Consider the following 23,478-nt stretch of genomic DNA (forward strand, 5'->3'; position numbering starts at 1 on the left):
CCAATCTTAGCTGTCCCTGAAGCTGATTGCAAACCTAAGGGATGGAGAACAATTGACTGGCATATTTGCAATGCCTTATTGAACAGAAGTTCCTACGTAGATGCAGTCTTCTGTTTTTATCCCATGGTTATCATTTTGCATTATCAAACGATAGCACCACAATTTGCTTCTTAGACAAGACAGAGTTAGCAGAGCAGCGATGGGTGCAAATTATTCAGTTTGGTGCAAGAGAATAGTGCCCAAAGTATTGTTATCCTTCCCGAGTCTGAAATCGACCTTTATCGCTGCATATCAGCATAATGAAGCAAAAAGGTTTACTTCTTTTAAACAGTACACTGTATTTTAGAGCAGGGCTGTCAAACTGCCGGCCCAGAGGCCGGCTGCATCATACGGAGGCTGCGCCCACCCCAGATCTGGCAATACAAAAAAAGTCGTGATACGTTGTGACACATCACGTGATGCGGCGAGTTTGACACCCATGTTTTAGAGAGTTGTAAGTCAAGGACTACCTGTATTGTCTGAGCTGTGTCATCACTAAATGAACTGGGATAAGTCGAGGATTACCTGTATTGTCTGAGCTGTGCTAAGCTTGTATTTATTTTTCTGGGCAAGCTCAGTAATTGTGCGTACGTCAGCCTCTTTTGCACATCTCAGATTGTGCATGAGGAAATAATTTCTCAGAGCTTCTGTGATTTGGAGCAATAATTTGATTCCCTGCTTCTATGGCTTTACAGCAAATGCGTTTTTATTTGTAGCAGACCAGGACCAGTTAGTTATAAGATGGATGGCTAAACAGGTAATCCTCAACTTAGGACCACAATAGAGCGCCAAATTTCTATTGCTAAGTGAGATAGTTAAGTGAGTTTTGCCCCATTTTACAGTCTTTCTTGCCACAGTTGCTAAGTGAATCACTGCAGTTGGTAAGTTACTAACATGGTTGCTAAGTGAATCTGGCTTTTCCGTTGGCTTGTCAGAAAATCACAAAAAGTGATCACATGACCCTGGGTCACTGCAAGTCATAAATATGAATCAGTTTCCAAGCATCTGAATTTTGATCACGTGACCGTGGGGACACTGCAACTATCATGAGTGTAAAAAATGGTCAAGTCACTTTTTAGTGCTATTGTAACTTTGAACAGACACTAAATGAACTGTTGTAAGTCGAGGACTATCTGTATAAGGAGTTTAATTGGTATTTCTTGGGAAGGAAGCTAAACGCAGATAGTCCTTGCTTAACAACAGTAACTGTTGTCGATAAATAAATAGTTGTTGCAAATAAATTGAGGCCTACCTATATAAATGTTTTACATAAATCTTGTAGTCTGCCTGAAGCACTTGATCACCTTCGATGATTCCCCTTTCAGAGCTGTTCATCTTGAGCAGCTGTGTATTTACCCCGGTTAGCACAGGCTGGCATTTTGAAACGTTTCAAAAATTACTATTGTTTTCTCTTTGATTTTCTCTCTTGTGAGATTGACCTCCAGAAAAGGGCTGAAGGAGATGGCACTCCAGATCTATTCTGATTGATTGATTGAGGATTTTCCTCCTTTTTATATTTTAATTGCCAAAAAGGGAGCGTCTGGTCGTGCCACGCCACGATCGCAAAGCAGGAGTTGAGACCGGGATGGGAAGAGCCAAAGGCTTCTCAAGCCCCCAGCTTTCCACCCAATGGACTCGACTGAGTAATCTTCTGCAATGCTGCTCCTAGACCGACTCCCGCCGCTCGTCACTCCCGGTTTCTTCGCAGGCTCTGGAGCTGACTTCGGATCCTCCTCTCCGGCAGAGGGCGCTGTGGACAGGGCGGCATTTCCGGCCTGACTAGCGCCAAGATTCCACTTCCGCTGCTTCTCGCGTGCCTGAAGTGAAGTGCTGAGAGAAACGAGGCAGAGCGTTTGCCCTGCTTGGCAGCTGCTATGAAACCGGTAAGAGTGCGAGGACTCGCTGCCGGGATAAATAGCGCGGCCTGCGCCCAATTGGAAGTCGGGGGAAGGGGTTAGGCCGCGTAGCCCTGAGAGTCAAGTGCTGTGCGCGAGTTCTCGGGGATTTAAGTAAAGTGCCCTACTTGCTTAGCTGGACTTCCCTTCCCAGAATCCTTAGAGGGCCTGCAGACGCAATGATTTATGGAAATGAGAGTCCAGCGCGCTTTGAGGGTACAAGATTGGGGGCAAAGAAGAATACAAATGGGCTGGGGTTTGGTTTTAAGCCAGTGTTTCTCAACCTTGACAATTTTAAGGCATGTGGACTTCAACTCCCAGAATTCCACAGCCAGCATTGCTGACTGTGGAATTCTGGGAGTTGAAGTCCACATGCCTTAAAATTTTCAAGGTTGAGAAATACTGTTTTAAGCGTTGTACACGTTGGATAGGAAGATATTTTCTAACGATTGGTTGAGGGGTTTTGGGGGGGGGGAGAAGGTAGAGGGAGGTGTGAATAATAGGAATTCTGATGGAACCTGGGTGGGATGCATTAAAAATATAGAACTCCTTTTCTTGCTTTTTATCAGTTAAAGTGACTTGCTTCAAAAATATTAAATGGGTATTTTATTAAAAAAATAAAATAACCACTGGATAAATATATGGGTATGGCAGTGTTTGTCAACCTTAGCAACTTTAAAATTTGCGGACTTCATCTCCCAGAATTCTCCAGGCAGCCATTCCCTGTGCTGGCTGGGGAATTCTGGCAGATGAAGTCCACACATCTTAAAGTTGCCAAGGTTGACAAACACTGGGATATGGTATTTGCTACACAGGCAGGGGATTTCATTTCATTGCCACAAAAGTGTCCTTATGCATGCCAATGCTGAAAAACCGTGGGGGAATACCTACAAGTTAATCCCATATTTTAATTTTTAGGGTAATAAAAGGGAATAATTTTTGTATGCACGATAAATAATCTTTTTAACTGCGGGTGATTAATTCAATGTAATCTTAATTCAAATTTAGCCCAACCCGCATTTTATTCCACTTACTTATAGAGTGCAACCTTTGTCACTCCAAGACCAAGAGTAAATTTCAGTTCAAAAAGAATTTAATAACCCTGTGTCAATAGAACATTTTTAAAATACTACATTGCAGAATCCTGTATAGGAGGCAGTCTACAAAACATACAACAGAAAGTTGGAAATAAACTTTACCTTTTTTCCTTCACATTTTTTTCCTTTTTTTTCCACTTATATTGGATAATTGCACTGTTAAAAATTATTTCTAGTATAATATTAACTTAGTGTTGCTATTGAATTGATCTTATTGTTTCAAAACTCTGTGCCAATGTGTTGCAGTGAATAAGATGTCGGCCTAGGAGTTGGTTCATAGCCATAGAAGTAGTGAGGAACTCTACAGAATTATTGTTAGGAAACTCAGATAAAGAATAGCTAAATATGCTGCCTTGAGTACATGGAGGAAAAGCAAGATAGAAATCTAACAAATAATTGGTTATTATACATATTCCTTAATGTTTCAAGACTTGAATTAAAATATAAAAGAAAGGAACAAAAAGTTTAAAAAGCATACTAATTTCATCCTTATTGTCTCCAGAGGAGAAATAAAAAAAGAGTTCCAAGTTTTCGAAAGATATTGAAAACAAGTAAAATAAAACTTGAAAACAAGTTAAAAAACAAGCAGCTCAAACAGCAAAGTGCTGTCAAGAAATACCGAAAAGAACAAAGGAAACTCAGACAAGCTGTAAAAGATGCTGTATCTCGGAGGCCAGTGCCTTTGGAAGATCACAAAAAACCTCCAAGTAAGATGTGTGTGTGTGTGTGTGTGTGTGTGTGTGTTTGTGTGTCTCTATATATGTAAGCTATAGAGATATTGTTAAATGTCACTATATTATTGACTCTAAGGATTGTTTAATAAGATTGTTGATTAACATAGGAGTGGGCTATTTGCAGGCTATTTGATCCCTAGAAGCTTTTATGTCACCTACATAAAGGCAACTTGAGGGCAACTCTGAAGGTGACATAAAAGCTTCTAGGGATCAAATAACATGCAAATAGTGCATTTCTATAAAAACAGGATCGCCAACGTCCGATAACGGATATGACACAAGAAGAAGAAGAAGAATCCCAAAGGTGCTCTTCAGTTCAGGACTGAAGAAGCCTTTTAGATGAGAATGAAACATTTTCAAGGAAAAAAACTAAGAAAGTTCAGTTCCCTTTTGAAAAAGCATCTTTGGGACAATCGTGATGCTTGAGAATCTCCACAGACATTTAGCCTACTCCTATCTTAATAGGATCTTAGTATAGATTATAAAAGAGAAGTCCCTGCTTCTCTAAAGCAGGGGTGTCAAACTTGCGGCCCTGATGCGTCACATGCAGGCCACGCCCACCCCGGCCCTGATGCGTCACATGCAGGCCACGCCCACCCCGGCTCTGCAAAGGCAAAAAACATTGCAATACATCACAATACATTATGTGACGCGATCAATTTTAACATCTGTGCTCTAGAGGATGGTAGCTTGAAAATTATCCAAATCAAAGTAGAATAAATCAAGTTTAATTTTGTCTGGGATAATTGTGATTTATAGATTTAATAACCTGCAAATATAACACAAAAAGAATCTATTATTGATACTTATTTCTCATTTTCCTGTAAAACATGAATCTTATTGTTGAATTATTTGTTCATGATCTCAGGGAGGTATACAAATGGAAAATCAATATATTTCCACTTATCTATAGCAGACTTACATATATCTATTTCTGTATCTCTGATTTTTTTTCACTTGTCTCAACAGAGAGGTTGGAGAAAGAGGAAGAGGAAGAAGCACTCCCTCTAGATATGATGGATGAAGATGATATGAAATTAATGGAAGAGTTTGCTCAAACGGCATCTTTTATAACAAGGGACTTGTCTTCCAAGTGGGTGTTGGCAAATCCAAAACTTTGATCTATAGAAAACCTTTCAGTAATTTCTTCTTTATCAATTTTCATTTCACATTCTCTGATGTAAATAAGGTCTAAAATGCAACTAATGTTTTCTGTGTTGATCTTTCAAATTTAGGTTTCGAGGGTTAAGAACTTGACCATATTTTGCTTTTGTGTAGTTAATGTCTGAAATAACAGAAAATATTAGAAAATGTCAGTGAAGCATTAATTATAATAATTGCAAAGTCCTCGTAATGTATTTAGATTTGTTTATAGTTTTGTAACTTATATTGAAAAGTTAATTTTTTTTTCATATTTTTTATGTATTTCTTTTTTTTCTTCTTCTTTTTTGGTATTTATGTTTTTCTTTTTTTTACATATATATTGTTGTTAACTATTTAATAATTTGTTTAAGTAATGTATTTAGATTTATTTATATTTTATACTTTTCTTAAGATTTTTTGAAGAAATTCTAATTAAGCCTATATCCAGCTCTGGGATAGTCGGGGGAGGAAAGGGGAGGGATGGGGAAAACTGTTTTGTTTTTGTATTGTAAAACCTTATAAATTTTCAATAAAAAAAAATAATAATTGCAAAGTCCTCATGAATAAAATCACCGAATTTGGCAAAGCTGTCATTGACAGGGCCCTTAGCCATATTAATGTTTAATGGTAGCATTATGTAGATCAGACATGTCAAACTCGCAACGTCACGTGATGTCGCGTGACGTATTGGAGCTTTTTTCCCATTGCCAGCAATGGGGTGGGCGTGGTTTCCTGGTGACGTGTCCAGCCCGCGGGCTGGCAGTTTGACACCCCTGATGTAAATAGTCCTTCATAGTCAAATTAAGGACCCAAGTAGTTTTAATAGATAAAAATGATTTATATGTGAATTACATTTTGTAGTGAACCAGTTCACGCCAAGAAACGCAAGAATGAAAGTGTGATTGAGAAATATGAGAAGATGCCAAGACGCCTGAAGTCTGAGCCTGAAAAGGAACTGATTCATCTGCTTCCAATCAAAGATAAGCATGGAATTATTCCACAGACCATAGAAAAGCCAGGTCAGATCCAATTAGGATTGCTTTGCAAACTGTCAGTGATAAAATGTGGAATCTTAGGGTTTTTTTTTTAAAAGGGCATGCTCTTTCTTGTAGTTATAAGTACTGAAGAGGAAACAGAAGAGAAAGAAGAAGTAGTTGAAGAAAAAGAAGTGATAGAAGGTAATTAAGAATTGGAAAATAATAATTTGAACAGTTGAAGTATTGATTTCCCCCCCCCCAAGTGTTATTAATATTACTGGAACAGTAATACAGGTAATCCTTGACTTATGACCACAATTAAAACTTCTGTTGCTAAGTGAGACATTTGTTAAGTGAATTTTACCACTTTTTACGACCTTTCTTGTTAAGAATCACTGCAGTTCTTAAGTTAGTAACATGTTGTTAAGTGAATCTGGCTTCGCCATTGATCTTGTTTGTCAAAAGGTTGCAAAAGGTGATCACATGATCCTGGGACACTGCTGCTGTCATAAATATGAGTTGCCAAGAGTCTGGATTTTAATTATGTGACCATGGGGATGCTGCAATGGTCATAAGTGTGAAAAATGGTCATAAGTCACTTTTTTTAGTGCCGTTGTAACTTTGAACAGTCACTAAATAAACTGTTGTAAGTCGAGGACTACTGGTATAAGCAGTTTAATTGATATTTCTTGGGAAGAAAGCTAAACACAGGTAGTCCTTGCTTAACAACAATAATTGGAACCAGCAACTCTCTCCCAGGGATCATGGTTATAAGGCTTGACATCATGTGGCTGTGCCAATAGCACTTGCAGCAGTTCTGGTTACTTCATTAAGCAAATTCTGCATAGTCATTTAGCACAATGTCACATGATCCCACTTGCCACCTCCTGCCAGTTTTCCCATTGACTTTAGCTGTTAGAAGCTGGCAGTGAAGGTCACAGGTAGCAACCACATAGTTGATCATCATAATTGCAAGCTAGTTGCCAAGCATGTGACCACTGTAATGGGTGCAATTATGAGAACTGGTTGTAAGTCTCCTTGTTCAGCATCACTGTAATTTCAATGGTCACTGAACAAATTGTCATTCGGTGAGGACTACCTATAGCTGGACTTTAGACCAAGCAATAGACTACTATTAAACTGCTCCAGATATCAGGCCAGATCTGATGAGAAAATTGATGCTGTTTTCAAAATGAGGCAGATATCTGAACTGTTGTTTGAAAGTAGATATGCAAAAAAAAAAAAAAGTCTAACCATTCCCCCAATATAAAGTTACATGTTTATCTTTACTAGAAGCACTGAGCCAGGGCTGCAACATTCCAGAAAATCATAAGATGGAAGCAGAGAGATCAAAAAGTTCTAAATAATAATCCTTAGATTAACAGCAATAACAGAATATTTCTTCCAAAGCTATCTTTGCCATTTCTAAGTTAAATGTTTCCACACTGGCACATTTGCATATGTTTTTTAAACAGTTAATTGCTGTCTTTATTATCAGCCCTTGAAGATCCCTTATCTGGTCTTACTGTTGAAGAACTATTAGTTCATCGGAAAAAAAAGCTACAGGAGAAGAAGATGCAAATAGCTGCTTTAGCATCTGCAATTTTGTCTGATCCAGAAAATAATGTAAGTAATCCTGGTTTTGGAAATTCCAGGTAAGAGAATGTGAAAAAAGTTAAAATTATGGACAGCTCAAAGTTAAGGTAGAGAAATCAGGTCTTCAATGATTTATATTCAGTTTTCCATGCTGTCATTCTAGACTTTGTGGAAGTTACCATTCATCTAGAAACAATGCTCTTTCTCTAAAGCAGAGGTGTCTGACCTAGGCAATTTTAAGACCTGTGGACTTCAACTCCTTTATGACCTCTGGAATTCTGGGAGTTGAAGTCCACACATCTTAAAGTGCCAGGGCTGAACACCCCTGCTCAAAGAGTATTCATGATCTTATTCTTGGTCACTCTTGCACATTTTAAATTAATACTATTAATTTTGATTACAAATTATTTAAACATTTTTTTAAAAAAAATACTGTCCTCTTGTCAGAAGTTTAATAAAAAATGAAACCTTTTTAACTATCGATCAGTGATTTAAAAAAGCTCTATAGCGAGAAATTTAGAACTGGTGAGCAGAGTTGAAAGATTCTGGGAATTTTTAGAGAGTAGATTGTATGACAGAAAATTATTCCTGGCTACTTGTCTGAAATGCCATCTGGAATACAGTAAGGGAGGAATAGATATGAAGATTTCATTCTAGGCCTCTTTTCTTGTTCTTGGTAGAAAAATTCCTTTCTAATTTGGAAAATGGGTAAAATTTAAACATGCTAATTTTTATTTTTTTAAAAATATATTTTATTAGTTTTATAGTTTTAACAAAAAGTATTTAAGACACACCGTGGTATTTGGGTAAACACAGATTCCGACATAAAAATCACACAATAACAGCTCAACTTAATACATTCGCTATAATCTCTATTTCCCTCAAGTAACATAAGAAATTTAATATATTTCATTTCTATCCTAAATTTCTATTACTACTAAACCTGTTTATTAAACTTTATCAATTTCAATTACCATAATCAAATAATGTTTTACATCAACATATTACCCCTTCAAATATCTCTTGCAAATGTATTCAAGTTCTTAATCTCTCTCATCCTTTTTTAAATCACCAATCTAATTTATTTCTTCTTCCAATAATAACTAATTTAATTTAAAAAAGACAATATTATCATATCAAATCATATTATTATACACATTAAACATTACACATATATATAGTTATAATTTTCTTCTAAGTCTAGATCATTTGACTTAATTCATTTCCATTCATTAAACAAACCAAGTTCCATCCAATTAATTACCATAACAAACATATTATACACAAAAATCTCCTAATTAATTAAACATTTCAAAATTCCAGTCTAAATCAATCTATTATTCCAAAAGATGCATTCTTAGTCTCTATAAAGCCAAGTTTCTTTTTCCATTCCACATTTAACTTTCATATTTCCATACCAAACAAACTTCCATAAAGCAATAAATTCATCAAACTAAATTAAACACACATGAATATAATTGTGGATTTCTTCTAAGTCTAAAGCATTATCCTTAAAACAATCCATAAAACCAACATTGCCTTTTAATCCATTCAACAATTTTTACTAATTTAAACACACATGTATATAATTGCATTTTTCAGCTCTAAATCATTATCCTTAAAGCAATCCATGAAATCAACATTGCCTTTTGCTCCATTAAACATTTTTAAATTTGTTTTTGAGTCTGATTCTGGGTTTCTTTCTATTCCACACCGGCTTCCATAAAGACGCTTCCTTTTCAACCAGTAAATCCATTCTTAATGCTTGTAGTAGTCTTTGAGCAAATGTATGTCCCTTTCTCTGTAGTAAGCATCTTTTTTCTCTTTCAACCAATAAATCAATTCTTATTGCTTGTAATAATCTTTGAGAGAATATAGATCTCTTCCTCTGCAGTAAATGTCTTTTTCTGTTCTCTTTGCAATGTAGTTGCTTTGTATTTTGAAATCTTAGTCTTTGTTTCTTCTGGTTCTCTAATTTGCTGGAGAAGGGATTGTCAGATGAAATAAATTCCACTTCTATCTCTATAAATTCCTCTTCTGGCACATTTTGATTTATGCCATAATCAGTTGTAACCTGGACATCAGTTTGGGCAAATATAGTAGAGTCTCTGGATCTTAATTCTGAAGTACAGTTTTTAAATGTAGCACAAATTTCCGTAGTGGCCTCATAAATCTTTTCCAATATAAGTGCACAATTCAATTGTATCTGAGGTTTCTCCATTTTAATACTAATGCTTAAAAGGAAATCTCCTTTTCTTTTTTGTAGAGGCTTTGTTTAATGTAGAAACATCCACCCCCACAGCTTCACAGGTGCACAGTTTATCTTTAGTTAAACACGCTAATTTTTATGATACAGTGTACGTGAATAGCAGCATTTTCATGTAAAAGCTCAGTGTTGCTAAAATTATACCTATGTAAGTTAACTGGTACAGTGCTAGTTCTTTCCCTAATCTGGATTTTATCATTTTTATCCACTTCCAGTCTGAAAAACCAAATATCAGAGATGGCAGGAGTAGTAACAAATATATCTTGAAATGTTTTGATTGGTAGTGTTGGTGATGGGGTCCCCAAGCTTAGCATATTTTTAATAACAGCATATCTGAACACTTATACGTTAGCCTAAATAGTGACAGGTATATATTCAAAGGTGTGTTGTTTTTGAGCAGATAAGGAAACTGAAAGAGCTGCGTGCAATGTTGATGGAACAAGATCCCAACGTGGCAGTAATTGTGCGAAAATTGGTGATGATTTCTTTGATGGAGCTCTTCAAAGATATTACTCCATCCTACAAAATCAGGCCTTTGACTGAAAGAGAGAAAAACACAAAGGTGAGGTTACACAATGACAAGGACTTAATATTAAAGCTGGGAAGGTTTAAAAAATGCGTTGGGGGAACTACATCCAGATTTTGTTAGAAGTTTGCAATTTGGATTTTAATAGTCGCTTGAATTATTATATCTTGATTTTGGTATCATCACTCATCCCTGTTGATTTATTGAAAGAAAGTCAATCAAATTTGCAGAGATTGCATAATTTCCTAGTGAATAAGAATTTGGAGCTCTACAGATAGTCCTTGATTTACGACCACAATTCAGCCCTAAAATTTCTGTTGTTAAGTGAGACATTTGTTAAATGAGTTTACGACAGTTGTTAAGTGAATCACTGCAGTTAAATTAGTAACACAGTTGTTAAGTGAATCTGACTTCGCCATTTATTTTACTTGTCAAATGATTGTAAAAGATGATCACATGACCTTGAGACACAGCAACCGTCTTAAGTGTGAACCAGTTGCCAAGTATCTGAATTTTGATCCCGTGATCATGGGGATACTACAGAGGTTGTAAGTGTGAAAAATGGTCATAGGTCACTTTTTTCAGTGCCGTTGTAACTTTGAACAGTCACTAAATGAATTATTGTAAGTTGAGGACTACCTGTACTTATTGATGAAAATGGAATTTAAATAAATCCTGATTTTTTTTAGAATTTGCCCAAAGAGTTAGCTACTTGACATAGAAATCCTATTGTAGGATGCTCTTACAATAAATGGATTTAAGCTCAGATTTAAGCTCCAGTAATTTTTATTGGAACTTTTCAAGTTGTACAACATGTGAGAAAAAGGGAATCTAGTTGCTAGGTTTCAGGGAGCTCTTCAGCATAGAATTCAGTATTTTTAATACTAATGTTTTATATTTGGTATAGTTCCCGTGAAATAAATACTTGTCTGAAATCTTGTCCATTAATTCCTTCAGACTTGTGCATTACACTGAGTAGAATACCTACTGCTGAGTCATGTTTTTAAAATGTAAATGGTTGAGTATTACAGTGGATACACGGCAAAATAGTTTTACGTTTCCTTTTTATCTGTAGGTTAAAAAAGAAACTCAGAAATTGAGAGAATTTGAAGAAGGCCTTGTGAGCCAATACAAGTTTTATTTAGAAAATCTGGAACAATGTATAAAAGGTATAACCTGCAGGATGGATCGAGATACAAATAAATGTGTATTTTTTAATAGAATGTCCAGTTAGGAAGCATACCAATTCTTATAAAAGATTAGTCATGCTAAAGTCAGTGAATACATAATATAAAACTATGTTTGCACAAATATTCTCCCTAGTACAATACTGTGTATTCCATCATAGAGAAGAAAAAGAAATCACCCTTTCTGTAAAATAAAAATCGTAATATCTTTGCCTATGTGTTCCTGATTGTATTCCATTTTTAGTCTGTCACTTTTTCTCCATTTCAAGTCTTGGTTTTATTGAAGATTTTACTGTTAAATATCCATAACTCCCCCATAACTCAGAAGACTATGATAATAACGTACAGGTTAATTTACATTCAAGATTTAAATGTTTTGCATTTCTGATATCTGTGAAGAAAATAAAAGAAACGAGTAAAATATGCGCTAGCTTCAGGAATGGTCTCAACTTTGATTTTAAGTTAATGCAAATTAGATATAAGAACAAAAATATTCTTACCATTACATGAAAAGCCACAGTCCTTTTCTGATCTTTTGCTGTATGCTGTTAGCAACTACAATTGGGACCGGCAACTTGGTTGTTAACAAAATGGTCGCTAAGTGAAACATCACAATTTTACAATCTTACTTCAGCTGTTCTCCATTTTACAAGCCTGTGAAGGCCATTATTGCAATGACTGGTCACAAAATAACTTTTTCATCACCACTGAAGGATCACCCAAAAAAGTTGCAGCTTCAGCTCTTTGCTAAGAATTTACTAAATGTCAGTAGTGGGATTTCTGAAAATCAGCACTACAATAAGACTGTCAGCAAAGGGTCTCTGTGTGCATGTATATATGTGCACAGCAGGGTGAGGAAAGTTTTCAGAGTAGTCTCACAAACCTTTCAAGATGATGCAGCTGCTTTTAATGCTCAGAGGTGAAACACTTTGCCAATCACTCTTTTCAAATTTTTTGTACAGCCCTAATTTTCCTCACTTAGTCCATTTGTGTGTGTGTGTGAGTGTCTGTGCGTGTTTGTATAGCAGGGGTCCTCAAACATGGCAACTTTAAGACTGGTGGACTTCAACTGCCAGAATTCCTCAGCCAGCCCTGGCTGGCTGAGGAATTCTGGGAGTTGAAGTCCACCAGTCTTAAAGTTACCAAGTTTAAAGACCCCTGGTGTATAGGTTTGGTGGTGTTAGAAAGTATCAGTATTTACACTTAAGAAACTTACTCAGTTGAACTAAGATGTTTCAAGCAAATTCTGAAGATTAATAATTTTAACAGAGCAATGCTCAGTCTTTCCAATATTCCAGTGAGTTCCTCTCAGGAGAATATCATCCAGTGATGCAGTTCATTGCCTGATTTTCGGGCATTCTCCCCCTCTGCATTACAAACTATTCCATTCCGATTTTGAAATCACACTATCAGTAACAAAGGAATCTGGAAATATTGAAGCTTTGCATAACATTTCCTTTAGATTGGAAGCAGAGGAAGCTGAAGAAGAGTAACGTGATTTCAATAAAGGCCTACAGAGGCCTTGCCGAAATTGCTGTGAAGTGCCTTTGTGAACTCCTGGTGGCCCTGCCTCACTTTAACTTCCACAATAACATCATTGTACTAGTGGTACCACTTATGAACGATGCTTCAAAAAAGGTAACTGCCTGCTCGGCTTAATTTTATACGAAACATGTTGATTTCCAAAGCTAATCCTCCAAACTGGGATTTTAAACCTCATAGATTTCTGAACTGTGTTGTGATGCGGTAAGAAGCCTCTTCAAGCAAGATAAGTTGGGTGTTGCTTCACTTGGTGTGGTGAAGGTCATTTCTGGCCTGGTGAAAAGTCGGAATTATGACGTCAGGCCTGAGGTGAGTTTGTTGGTATGTTCATTTATTCGTTTTTGAGAAAGCATTGACGATGGATTCCCCTGTTTCTATTGAAGTAGCATCAGATCTTCAGTGCTTTGATTGAAGCTTTTGATATATTTATTGCTGTCCTTCGTGAACTACTGGCAAGAATGATAGCTGGGAACTTCTCACAGGTGTCGAACCTTGACAACTTTTATAACACTTGTGAACTCCCAGAATTCCCCACTCAGCCATCCTTGCCAGTAGTTCATGCTGGCTGAGGAATTCTGAGAGTTAAAGTTCACAAGTCTTAAAGTTGTCGAGGTTGGACGCCCCTGCTCTATCTGAAAGAGAGAAATAAGTTTTAATTTCTCATTATTATTTTTTTGTAAAGTCTTGAGTCAATTCCATAATTTGGACCATAATTTTTAGAGCCAACTTCACAACCATTGTTTACTGTGGCCATTAAGCAAATCATTAAATGAATCACAGTTAAGTGAATCTGGTTTCCCCCATTGACTTTGATTGTCAGAAGCCAACTGAGATCCTAAATCATGTGACCGCAAGATGCTGCATCTACCGTAAATGTGAGATAGTTGCCAAGTGCCCAGATTACAATCATACGAGCGTGGGAGTGGTATAATCATAATTTTGAGGCAGGTCATAAGTAACTTTTTTGGCATGTCATAACTTTGAACTATTATTACACAAGTATTTGTAAGTTGTGGACTTCCTGTACACTTTTAATGAGAAATAAATGCATGTGGATTATATTTAGGTTTTAATGGCACTACTTCATCTCAGAATTAAAGAAGTGGAAGTAAAAAAAGATGCAGAAGACATTACACCAAAGAAAAAATTCATGACCTACAAAGACAAAAGGAAAAATCTATCCAGAATGCAAAGAAAGGTATTTTTTTGGTACAGTGAGCAAAAATGTGAGGTAGAATTTGTAACTAATAATATGTCCTGGATTCAGAGCCAAGTTCCACTGGGGACCAAGGGAAGAGTGGCTGCTGAGGGAGAAGACTGGGCATGTTTACATGTACCATAATTGTTTGAAAAAATGTTTTGGATCTCATGATATTGTTGTCCAAATATATAAAATGTAGGGAACCCAATCATTGGTAGTTTAGCCTTGCACATTTTATTAACATCACCCTGCCCCTATTTTTTTTTAAAAATATATTCTTGTATATTTTTGATGGATTTTTAAAAAACTACCCAAACTTATAATACTGAGAAAATGTCAGTATTATTGTAAATTCTCTGTGGGGATTCTCCAGATCAGGAGTGGGTAGAAAGTAGATCCAAATCTACTGGTGATTGGAAAAGTTCAGCAAGGGATTCTGATTCTCAGTTGTTCAAAATTATAAGCAGAAAATGCACACACACACACACACACACACACACACACACACACACACACACCTAAACAATTAAAGCATGTATCTATATTTAAATGGAAGCACCATAGGTATGTTTGGTACTAAAACCTCAAACAGGTCAGAATTATTTCATTCTGACTCAAACATGTGCATAACAATTTGACACCCACGGGGAACATGCAGCCTCAAGCACTTACGCCATTTCTACAAATCATGACAGAAGGGAAGCCTGTCCGATATTTGGGGAATAATCCAATAACTTATTTGTTTATTTATTTACATTGATACCCATTCAGTTTTAGAAGCTCTGGCTGGGTAACATTCAAGTAAAACCTCATCAGAAAACAATAGTAATCATATGGATAAAACTGTCATAATGCAACCCAACAAATCTAAAAAAATAAAATCAGTGAGAATTAGAGCCCTGGTGGCGCAATGGTAAGAATGCAGTACTGCAGGCTACCTCTGCTGACTCCTGGCTGCCAACAGTTTGGCAGTTCGATCCTCACTGGCTCAGGGTTGACTCAGCCTTCCATCCTTCTGAGGTCAGTAAAATGAGGACCCAAATTGTTGGGGGCAATAGACTGACTTTGTAAACTGCGTAGAGAGGCTGTAAAGCACTGTGAAGGATATAAGCCTAAATGCTATTGTTAAATGTGAGATATAGACACTCACCTCTCTGCATGTCTGGCCCAGGGCAAAGTGACAACCATTGTATTCCTGCCTTCCTGACGTGTGTGTGTGTGGGGGGGGGGGGGGGGGTAGGTTTTGGCTGACTTAGTGATGGAGGAATTCAGTGTTATTATGTTCAGAAAAAAATGCCATTGCAGATTGGAAGGTCAGGGATTCAAAATTATTTTTGTTCCAGTTGCCAGAATCTGGTTATCTTCTAAATCATTTGTTCCTTTTCAGTGGAAGAAAGCAGAAGAAAAACTGGAGCGAGAACTGTTGGAAGCTGAAGCCTCTGAAAATACAGAGAAAAAATTGAAACTGGTATCTACATTCTTCATACACTTTACATTTGGGGGGGGGTTCCTTTTGCATTGCACATGAAGTAGGACTGGATTAGGCAAAGTATTTCTTCCAAATTCATTTTCCTCTGTGGCTCATCAGAAATAGAGGATTCAAGTAGACGTGGGAGCCACGCATAGAGACTTAAAGCCTGATATTATACACAGCAGTCCTTGCCTAATGACTCCAATTGGGGCCAGCAACTCTGTCACTGAGCATTGTGGTCACTAAGTGGAAAATCGTGTGACTGACAGGCTTGCCACATCACTTCTCATTCAGTCATTATGCGAATCACTGCAGTCATTAAGAAAGACATCACATGACAACAATTTTGCTATTTTAGTTCTGCATTTTCTGTTAATTCTGCTTGTTGGAAGCCAGTGGCGAAATGCCTAAATAGTGAGTACTTGACCATTGGACACTGCAGTGGTGATAAATGTGAAGACTGCTCACAAAACTGTTGAGTGGTCACTAAATGAAGCAGTCAATAAGCGAGGGCTACCTATAGTAAATGGGTTCATATCTCATTGTAGCATTGGTATTCTTCAGAAATTTAGCGAATCCAAGTATACAGTAATAGACAGTTACTTACGTTTGAGCTAATAAACAGCTTTTTATTTACTAATGTGATTACATTAATAGAGGTTGTGTCATAGCTACAATTGCTGTTAGCTCAGAATGGTATAAAGCTATAATGTTTCTGGCTATAATGTTTCTAATTATAATTAGACAGTTTATTGAAAAGCCAGGTATTTTTAACAATATTTTATGATTAATAGCTTCTAAATTGATGCATGAAGAACAAAATATCTGATTAAAATGAAATCATTTAGGTTCATGTATCATTTTATGCCTTTTTATTATAGCATACAGAAACGTTGGATATTGTATTTTTGACTTATTTCCGAATCTTGAAAAAAGCTCAGAAATCTCCTCTTGTGCCTGCTGTGCTGGAAGGTCTTGCAAAGTAAGTATTTCAGAATAATTTTGAGATTTCTTTTTTTTTAATTAAAATAAAATAAAAAGAAATCTAGGGACTACATGCTAAGACATATGCTTACATTATAAATATATCAGTCATTTACGATATTCTTTAAAATGAAATAGCATGACATAAAAACATTTGAAATATTTAGTTGACTAATAGTTCTGTAGCTACTTTATGTTTTATCTTTTGTTATCAATATGAATTTTGGGAGTTTTCAAAATTCCTCCTAGTGAGTGAAATGGAGCCTTATTCCTTGCCATGTGCAATTATTTAGGAATGAAAGCAATGCTACAAAAACAGGACTAAGGGGCAGTCTTAAGTTTTGACCTCTCCAAATAAAATAAATAGAAACAAACAACACCAAAGTTTTGTGGATGAATCCTGCCTAAAATCAAGTTACTTTCATTTAGATTTGCCCATCTCATAAACTTGGAATTTTTTGATGATCTTCTGATGGTCCTCCATTCCCTTATTGTGTCTGAGGTAAGTTTACTGCTTTCTGATTAAACGAGCAGCCTTTATTCTGTGTCAGAAGGAACCTGCAATCTGCTGCTTGCCATAGCCTGTGTGGGCCCACATTTGCTTTATAAGGCTCCATCTTCAGATTCTCTCTTACTGCTACAGCTGTAAGAAAACAAAACCAGTGTTTAGAGCAGGATTTTCTCTCCTCTCAACTCAAAGCAAAAAAACCCTCAGCCCTGGAGGGCAGGGTTGGACATAGGAAAATTGTGGACGGACAGATACTTAAATGGGAATGGAAAGGAAATGCCTGCAGTTTGGCTGTAAGAGTCCCCACCTCCCACCCCTCAACTGTGGTCATAGAGCCCTTACAATTCACCTTTGGCCTTTTCAGGTGTTAAACCATAGAGAGAGCCTGCACTGTATCCTCTCAGCATTTCACATTTTGTCTGGGCAAGGTAAGGGATTTGATTTCATATTGGCTTTTATGATCAGCTTGAAGTGATACAATTCCATAGTTCAGCCTGAGAAATTAGAGAGTTGTTAATTTTGTGTCAAAAGTCTCTTTAAGACAGTTTGTAAGAAGACAACGAGACTATTTTCATCTGAAACTAAGCTAGGATCACTGATTTTGTTGCCTGTTTTTTTTTTTCCTATCTGCTTTTACATTTGTAACTAAAATAACTTAGCAACATCTCGACCAATTTCCAAGATTTGCATTTACAGGAACTCCTCAGTTAAAAGTACCGTAATTGGGACAGCTGTAAATAGAACAGCTTGCCTTCAGAAATTGTGGGCACTCCATCAGTGGAGATTTTAAAGAAGAGACTAGTCACTTGTCTGAAATGGTATAGGTTCTCCTGCTTGAGCAGGGGGCTGGACTAGAAGACCTCAAAGGTCCCCCCCAGCTCTTTTCTATTCTAATTTTGGGAGAGGCAACTGTGTCATTAAGTGCATGGTTGTAAATCAACATATCACATAACTTTGCCAACTTTACACTGGTAGTTCAGGATATGGTTAGGCAAATCACATATAGTCATTAAGCACAACATCATCTCGCTGCAATTTGCGACTTCCTGCCAGTTTCCCCATTGATCTTGATGGAACCCTGCGGTAAAGTTGACAAATGGCATTCACGTGACTGTCATAATTGCGCACCAATTGCCAAGCACCCAAATTGTGATCACATGATTACAGGGACACTGGTAGACATAACTACAGGGACCCATCATAAGCTCCCCTCACTCATTGGCATCATAACTTCAAATAATTTAGTGGTCACTAAATGATGACTACCTGCATACCAAAAAGAAATCAATTCTCATAGAAGGTAAGGCTTTTAATGTGAGGACTGGAGAAACCAAATGCATCACTGGATTTTCAGAAATAAAAACCTACTTAACTGGAATTATTTTCAATAGGTGATGTCCTTAATATTGATCCCTTGAAGTTCTACACTCATCTTTACAAGACATTATTTAAAATACACGCAGGTAATTCCTGATTTCAATGGATTGAATATAACATAGACTATTATCTGAATATATAGAAATGGATGCTTTTTAACTACCCAGATTTGTTTCATTGAATTCTTCCAATATTTAAAGCTGAATGAAGTTTGAATGACATGTTTGAGTGACATCTGCCCCTTTTATAGCAGATGGATTGGGAGTCTCAGTAGCTTTCAGACATTACTGCAGCTCATCAACAAAGAAACGAAATCTCGATGTAAATCCACATGGGATTCTACAGGGCACCATCTTTAGCCAAGTGAAGCTTAACTGATTAAAGAAAGGGTAGTAGAACTGTAGCTTTTCAACTTTTGAGGCTATTATTGAGATTTTCGTTTTGTGTTCAAGGAGCTACAAATGAAGATGCAGAAATAGTGTTACAGTGTCTGGATATGATGCTCACCAAGCGTAGAAAACAGGTGACCCAGCAGAGGGCGCTTGCTTTCATTAAGCGTCTTTCCACCATGGCACTCCAGGTCCTTCCGAACTCCAGTATTGGAATCTTGGCAACCAACAGAACATTAATGTATGTAAGTTCATAGTAGCATAGCTATGGGTGCAATGCAACGTGCTGTTCCATCCACTTTCTTGCAAGGAGGCACTATCTCATTATTAGGAGCTGTGGTGGCGTAGTGGTTAGAATGCATCATTGCAGGCTAATTCAGCTAATTCACTGCCAGGAGTTCAATCCTGACCAGCTCAAGGTTGACTGAGCCTTCCATCCTTCCGAGGTTGGTAAAACGAGGACCCAGATTTTGGGGGGCAATATGCTGACTCTGTAAAGTGCTTAGAGAGGGCTGCAAAGCACTCTGAAGCGGTATATAGGTTTAAGTGCTATTGCTGTTGTGTTGTTCTCCCTGCTTCCCTATTTATGTCTTCCGTTTTCCTTAGTCTTCTGGGTAACTGTATACCTTAAGTATTAATTATATGTAATGTAAATGTGTAGAGAAAATACGCTCATTGGATCACTCTCTTATTTAAGGAAGCAGACCATATCTTCCCAGTGGAGAAATTATATATTTTATTTATTTATCAAATTTATATAGCCATCCATGTCATCAAAAAATGGTAGAGGGACCAGTATGAACATGCAGTGGCTTTTATAATGCTGACGCCTCCAGAAATTATGAAATGAGAAACTTGAAAATCAATCTGCTGATGATAGTCAACATTCAACCCATGAGCTCCTTTTCACTGGATTACACCATCTGAGGAGATTTAAGGAGGAGATCATAGGCTGAATAAGAATGCACACATGAAATCTTGGAGTTAGCATTCTTTTATTCTTTCCTTTAGCAGCAAGATGCATAGGGGCTGAGGGGTTATTGCTTTTTACTGTTTTTACATTGGGTTTTTATCCTTGTAAGCTGCCCAGAGTCGTTCAGAGTGAGTTGGGTGGCCATATGAATTTTCTTAAACAAATAAAACGTGGAAGCAGTATATCATCCGCTGTTGCTCCTGGAAGATTGTGTCTCTTACCTCCTTAGGCTGAGGTCTGCCTGCTGGGGCTGCTGTAACAAAATGCCAGCCTCTATTATATTCTCAACTCAAGTAACTATTGTAATACAGTAAGTGTTAGATGGGATTGTAGCAAGGAGAAAAATGAGAGTATATTTATTGTTGGAAGACAAAATACAATGCCAGTTATAAACCGAGTTTGGTATATTTTAATAGCTGCAGTTGATAGATGGTGGTTCTGCTTTAAATTGTCCTTGTAATTTCATGTGTTCTTTTTTGTTGCATCTTCATAGGTGCTCAATGTTTTGTATTAATAAGATATAAATAAATAAGCCTGCAATGTACAAAATAATTACTCTTTATGAGGTAGAAAAATCTATTTCAATAGCTAACATACTGTAGACCAGGGATATCCAATTTTGACAACTTTTATGACCTGTGGACTTCAACTCCCAGAATTTATGGTTGGCAAAGTCTTAAAGTTGCCAAGGTTGGATAGTCCCGCTGTGGACCATATGTACAATAGAGATTCTGTATTAAGAATTAAGTACTCACTTGGGGGATAAATTATTTTATTCTTTGAAATGATCAAGACATCTTGTAATTTTTTTGTGGGACTCTTTTTTTTTTCCAACAAACTTCATTGCAGATTTTCCCCAAAACGGACCTTCTTTTAGACAATGAATCGCAAGGGAGTGGTGTTTATCTGCCCGAACTGGATCAGCCAGAATACTGTAATGCTCAGAACTCAGCCCTCTGGGAGTTGCATTCCCTCTTGGTGAGAACCACAAAGGCTTACATTTTGTAGCTTTGTTCTTGATTTCTAGTGTAGTAACCCTGTTTTCTTTGTCTGAAGAGTTTTATTTTCCTCCCGAGTTAGAACATGAAGAAATGAGTTTACGAATTTTATGTACTACTTTCAACCTGTAATAGTAATACTAATGTAATAATGTTTTTTAGTTTTCAGAATCCTGACTAGCTTACATATATTTTTACTCCATTTCATCAGTCTTTTTTTAAATTAAAAACTTTCCTGGTTGCTGTTATTTTTCAACAACTGCCTGTTTTCAGATTACCTTGGCCAAGTAATTTATTTAGGCTGAACAATGGTTTAAGATTACCTAGCCTTATTGTTTTAATCAGTTGCTTTTAACTGTTAAATAATGTTTATGAGCAACAAAGATGATTAGGGGACTGGAGGCTAAAACATATAAGGAACAGTTGCTGGAATTGGGTATGTCTAGTTTAACGAAGAGAAGGACAAGGGGGGACATGATAGCAGTGTTCCAATATCTCAGGGGCTGCCACAAAGAAGAGGGAATCAAGCTATTTTCCAAAGCGCCTGAAGGCAGGACAAGAAATAACGGATGGAAACTAACCGAAGAGAGAAGCAACCTAGAACTAAGGAGAAACTTCCTGACAATGAGAACAATTAACCAGTGGAACAACCTGCCTCCAGAAGCGGTGAATGCTCCAACACTGGAAGTTTTTAAGAAGAGACTGGACAGCCACTTGTCTGAAATGGTATAGGGTTTCCTGCCTGTGCAGGGTGTTGAACTAGATGACCTCCAAGGTCCCTTCCAACTTTGTTGTTGTTGTTGTTGTTGTTGTTGTTGTTGTTGTTGTTGTTGTTGTTATTATTATTATTATTATTATTATTATTATTATTATTAACTCTTAAGAGAAATAAATCAGGATAAGTGCATTGATACAAGAAAATGTGAAGCATCTCAGTCTGCTGTGACTTCTCCTGTTTTCAGAGACATTATCATCCAGTTGTTCAGAAATTCGCAGCTCATCTTCTGGCAGGAGCTCCAGCTGAAGGATCAGAAGCTCTTGGGCATGAGCTTGGCCGGAGGTGAGAGAACATTCTGTGCAGAGTCCACAAACAAGCCAGCATCACTTTTATCATCAAATGATATTCAGTAATATACTACCGGTATCTCTAGTCCTGCAGGCTTTATGTGGCTGTTGTGACCAATGGCTGGTCATCAAAAGATGTGTTTTCTATATTAATTTCAAGAAGAAAATAATATTTTAATTCATTCTTACCCTTAATGGAAAATAAAAGAATTTTAGAAATTACCTTGTATTTCAGTACCCGGAATTGTACTTCTGCAGTTATCTGAAGGCCAAAGGTTCCTTCTGGTTTAAGTCTAGAGAACTCTGTAGATTTCTGGCCTAGATTCTTTTATTATTAAGGCCTATTATTGCTTTGTTTTTTTCAAAACTTGTTGAATTTTACAATAATGTTTGGAAATAATGGAAATTATATATTGCTATGTATCATAGGTCACCTACTGAACTTTTTGAGGCCTACAGTATGAAAGATATGACTTTTGATCCTTCTATTCCATCAGTTGCACGTAGGAAAAAGGTACTTCTTCACAAATTTATTTCTTAAAATATGGAACATTACCATAAGGCAGGGGTGTCAAACTCAATTTCATTGAGGGCCACATCAGCATTGCAGTTGCCCTCAGGGGCGAGTGGGTGTGGCCTACTGGGTGGGTGTGGCCAGCTCTACATCGTTCGCGTCAAGGGTGCCTGTGGGGGCCTGGGCAGGAGTGGGATAGATCTGAGGGTCTCTGGCAGAAGGGGGTGGGACAGGGCAAATGCCAAGGCATGATCCACTGGAGGAGCCTCACTGTTTCTCTCAGGCCATGCGGGGGGGGGGGGTGCTTATGGAGCTAAGACTGAATGCGTTTCAGCATAGATGGCCACCATAAAATTGTACATTGGCTCCTGGCCCAGGGCCAAGGCAGAGGGGGCCGTTCCCTCACTGTTTCCAGGATGGCTTCGCGGGCCGCATCCGGCCCAAGGGCCTTGTGTTTGACATGTCTGCAATAAGGTTTATAACTGTTTACTTTCAATTTTTTATGATTGTATGCTTCTTTGTTTCAGAGTAAATTTTTACAAGGTGATTTATTTCTGAATGAGAACGTGACTAAATTGATTAAATTTCATCTTGAAAAGCCTGGTTTACAAGTACCCCTGGATTTTGCTGAAGACATAAAGAAATTTCCAGCATCATAACTATATTATAGGCTTATTCAGCCTGTTTGAAAATACTAGACCTATGAAAAAGTGACCTGTTCCATTGAACCTTAATTATTCAGAATACAGAAGCATGATAGAAGAGTGTTTTTGTAATTCCTAGAATATTTAAAGTAAATTCTTTAAAAATTCAGAAATGATGACTTCACACTGACGGCTAAAGTTAGGAATTTCTAATTTATTCAAACTTGCATTTGTAAAACCAATTGTATAGTATTCTCAGTGCAAAATAATGCCTTTTTCCATAACTGTATAAACATGGTTGATTCCTAGAATTTTTTAATTATAAATACAGAAATTTCTTTTTCAAAAAAAA

The 23,478-nt window shown here is 37.0% G+C and overlaps 1 protein-coding gene across 2 annotated transcripts; it reads left to right on the forward strand.

Moving 5' to 3' along the window:
• The first annotated feature begins 1,823 nt into the window (after positions 1-1,823).
• Positions 1,824-23,478, forward strand: NOC3L (NOC3 like DNA replication regulator). Of its 2 annotated transcripts, XM_039335996.1 has the most exons (21): positions 1,824-1,922; positions 3,534-3,738; positions 4,735-4,858; positions 5,770-5,927; positions 6,021-6,086; positions 7,384-7,511; positions 10,148-10,309; positions 11,349-11,442; positions 12,923-13,098; positions 13,183-13,311; positions 14,069-14,200; positions 15,591-15,671; positions 16,556-16,656; positions 17,088-17,160; positions 17,531-17,594; positions 18,558-18,629; positions 18,996-19,177; positions 20,755-20,883; positions 21,866-21,963; positions 22,398-22,482; positions 23,010-23,478. In XM_039335996.1, the coding sequence occupies exons 1-21, from the start codon at positions 1,914-1,916 to the stop codon at positions 23,139-23,141; spliced, it is 2,400 nt and encodes a 799-aa protein (XP_039191930.1). In that variant the 5' UTR covers positions 1,824-1,913; the 3' UTR covers positions 23,142-23,478. The 2 variants fall into 2 exon arrangements, 1 of the variants encoding a protein (XP_039191930.1); XR_005555876.1 differs by lacking the exons at positions 22,398-22,482; positions 23,010-23,478 and having other exon boundaries at positions 18,996-19,173.

The sequence above is a fragment of the Crotalus tigris genome, unplaced genomic scaffold (assembly GCF_016545835.1).
Source record: "Crotalus tigris isolate CLP2741 ecotype Arizona unplaced genomic scaffold, ASM1654583v1 scf7180000017663.5292952, whole genome shotgun sequence".
NCBI classification, from domain to species: domain Eukaryota; kingdom Metazoa; phylum Chordata; class Lepidosauria; order Squamata; family Viperidae; genus Crotalus; species Crotalus tigris.

Excerpts from the sequence above, each read along its gene's own strand:
- NOC3L (XM_039335996.1), top strand. Across the intron at positions 14,201-15,590 it reads TATCCAGAATGCAAAGAAAG|TGGAAGAAAGCAGAAGAAAA; the intron begins GTATTTTTTTGG and ends GTTCCTTTTCAG. Across the intron at positions 22,483-23,009 it reads CAGTTGCACGTAGGAAAAAG|AGTAAATTTTTACAAGGTGA; the intron begins GTACTTCTTCAC and ends TCTTTGTTTCAG.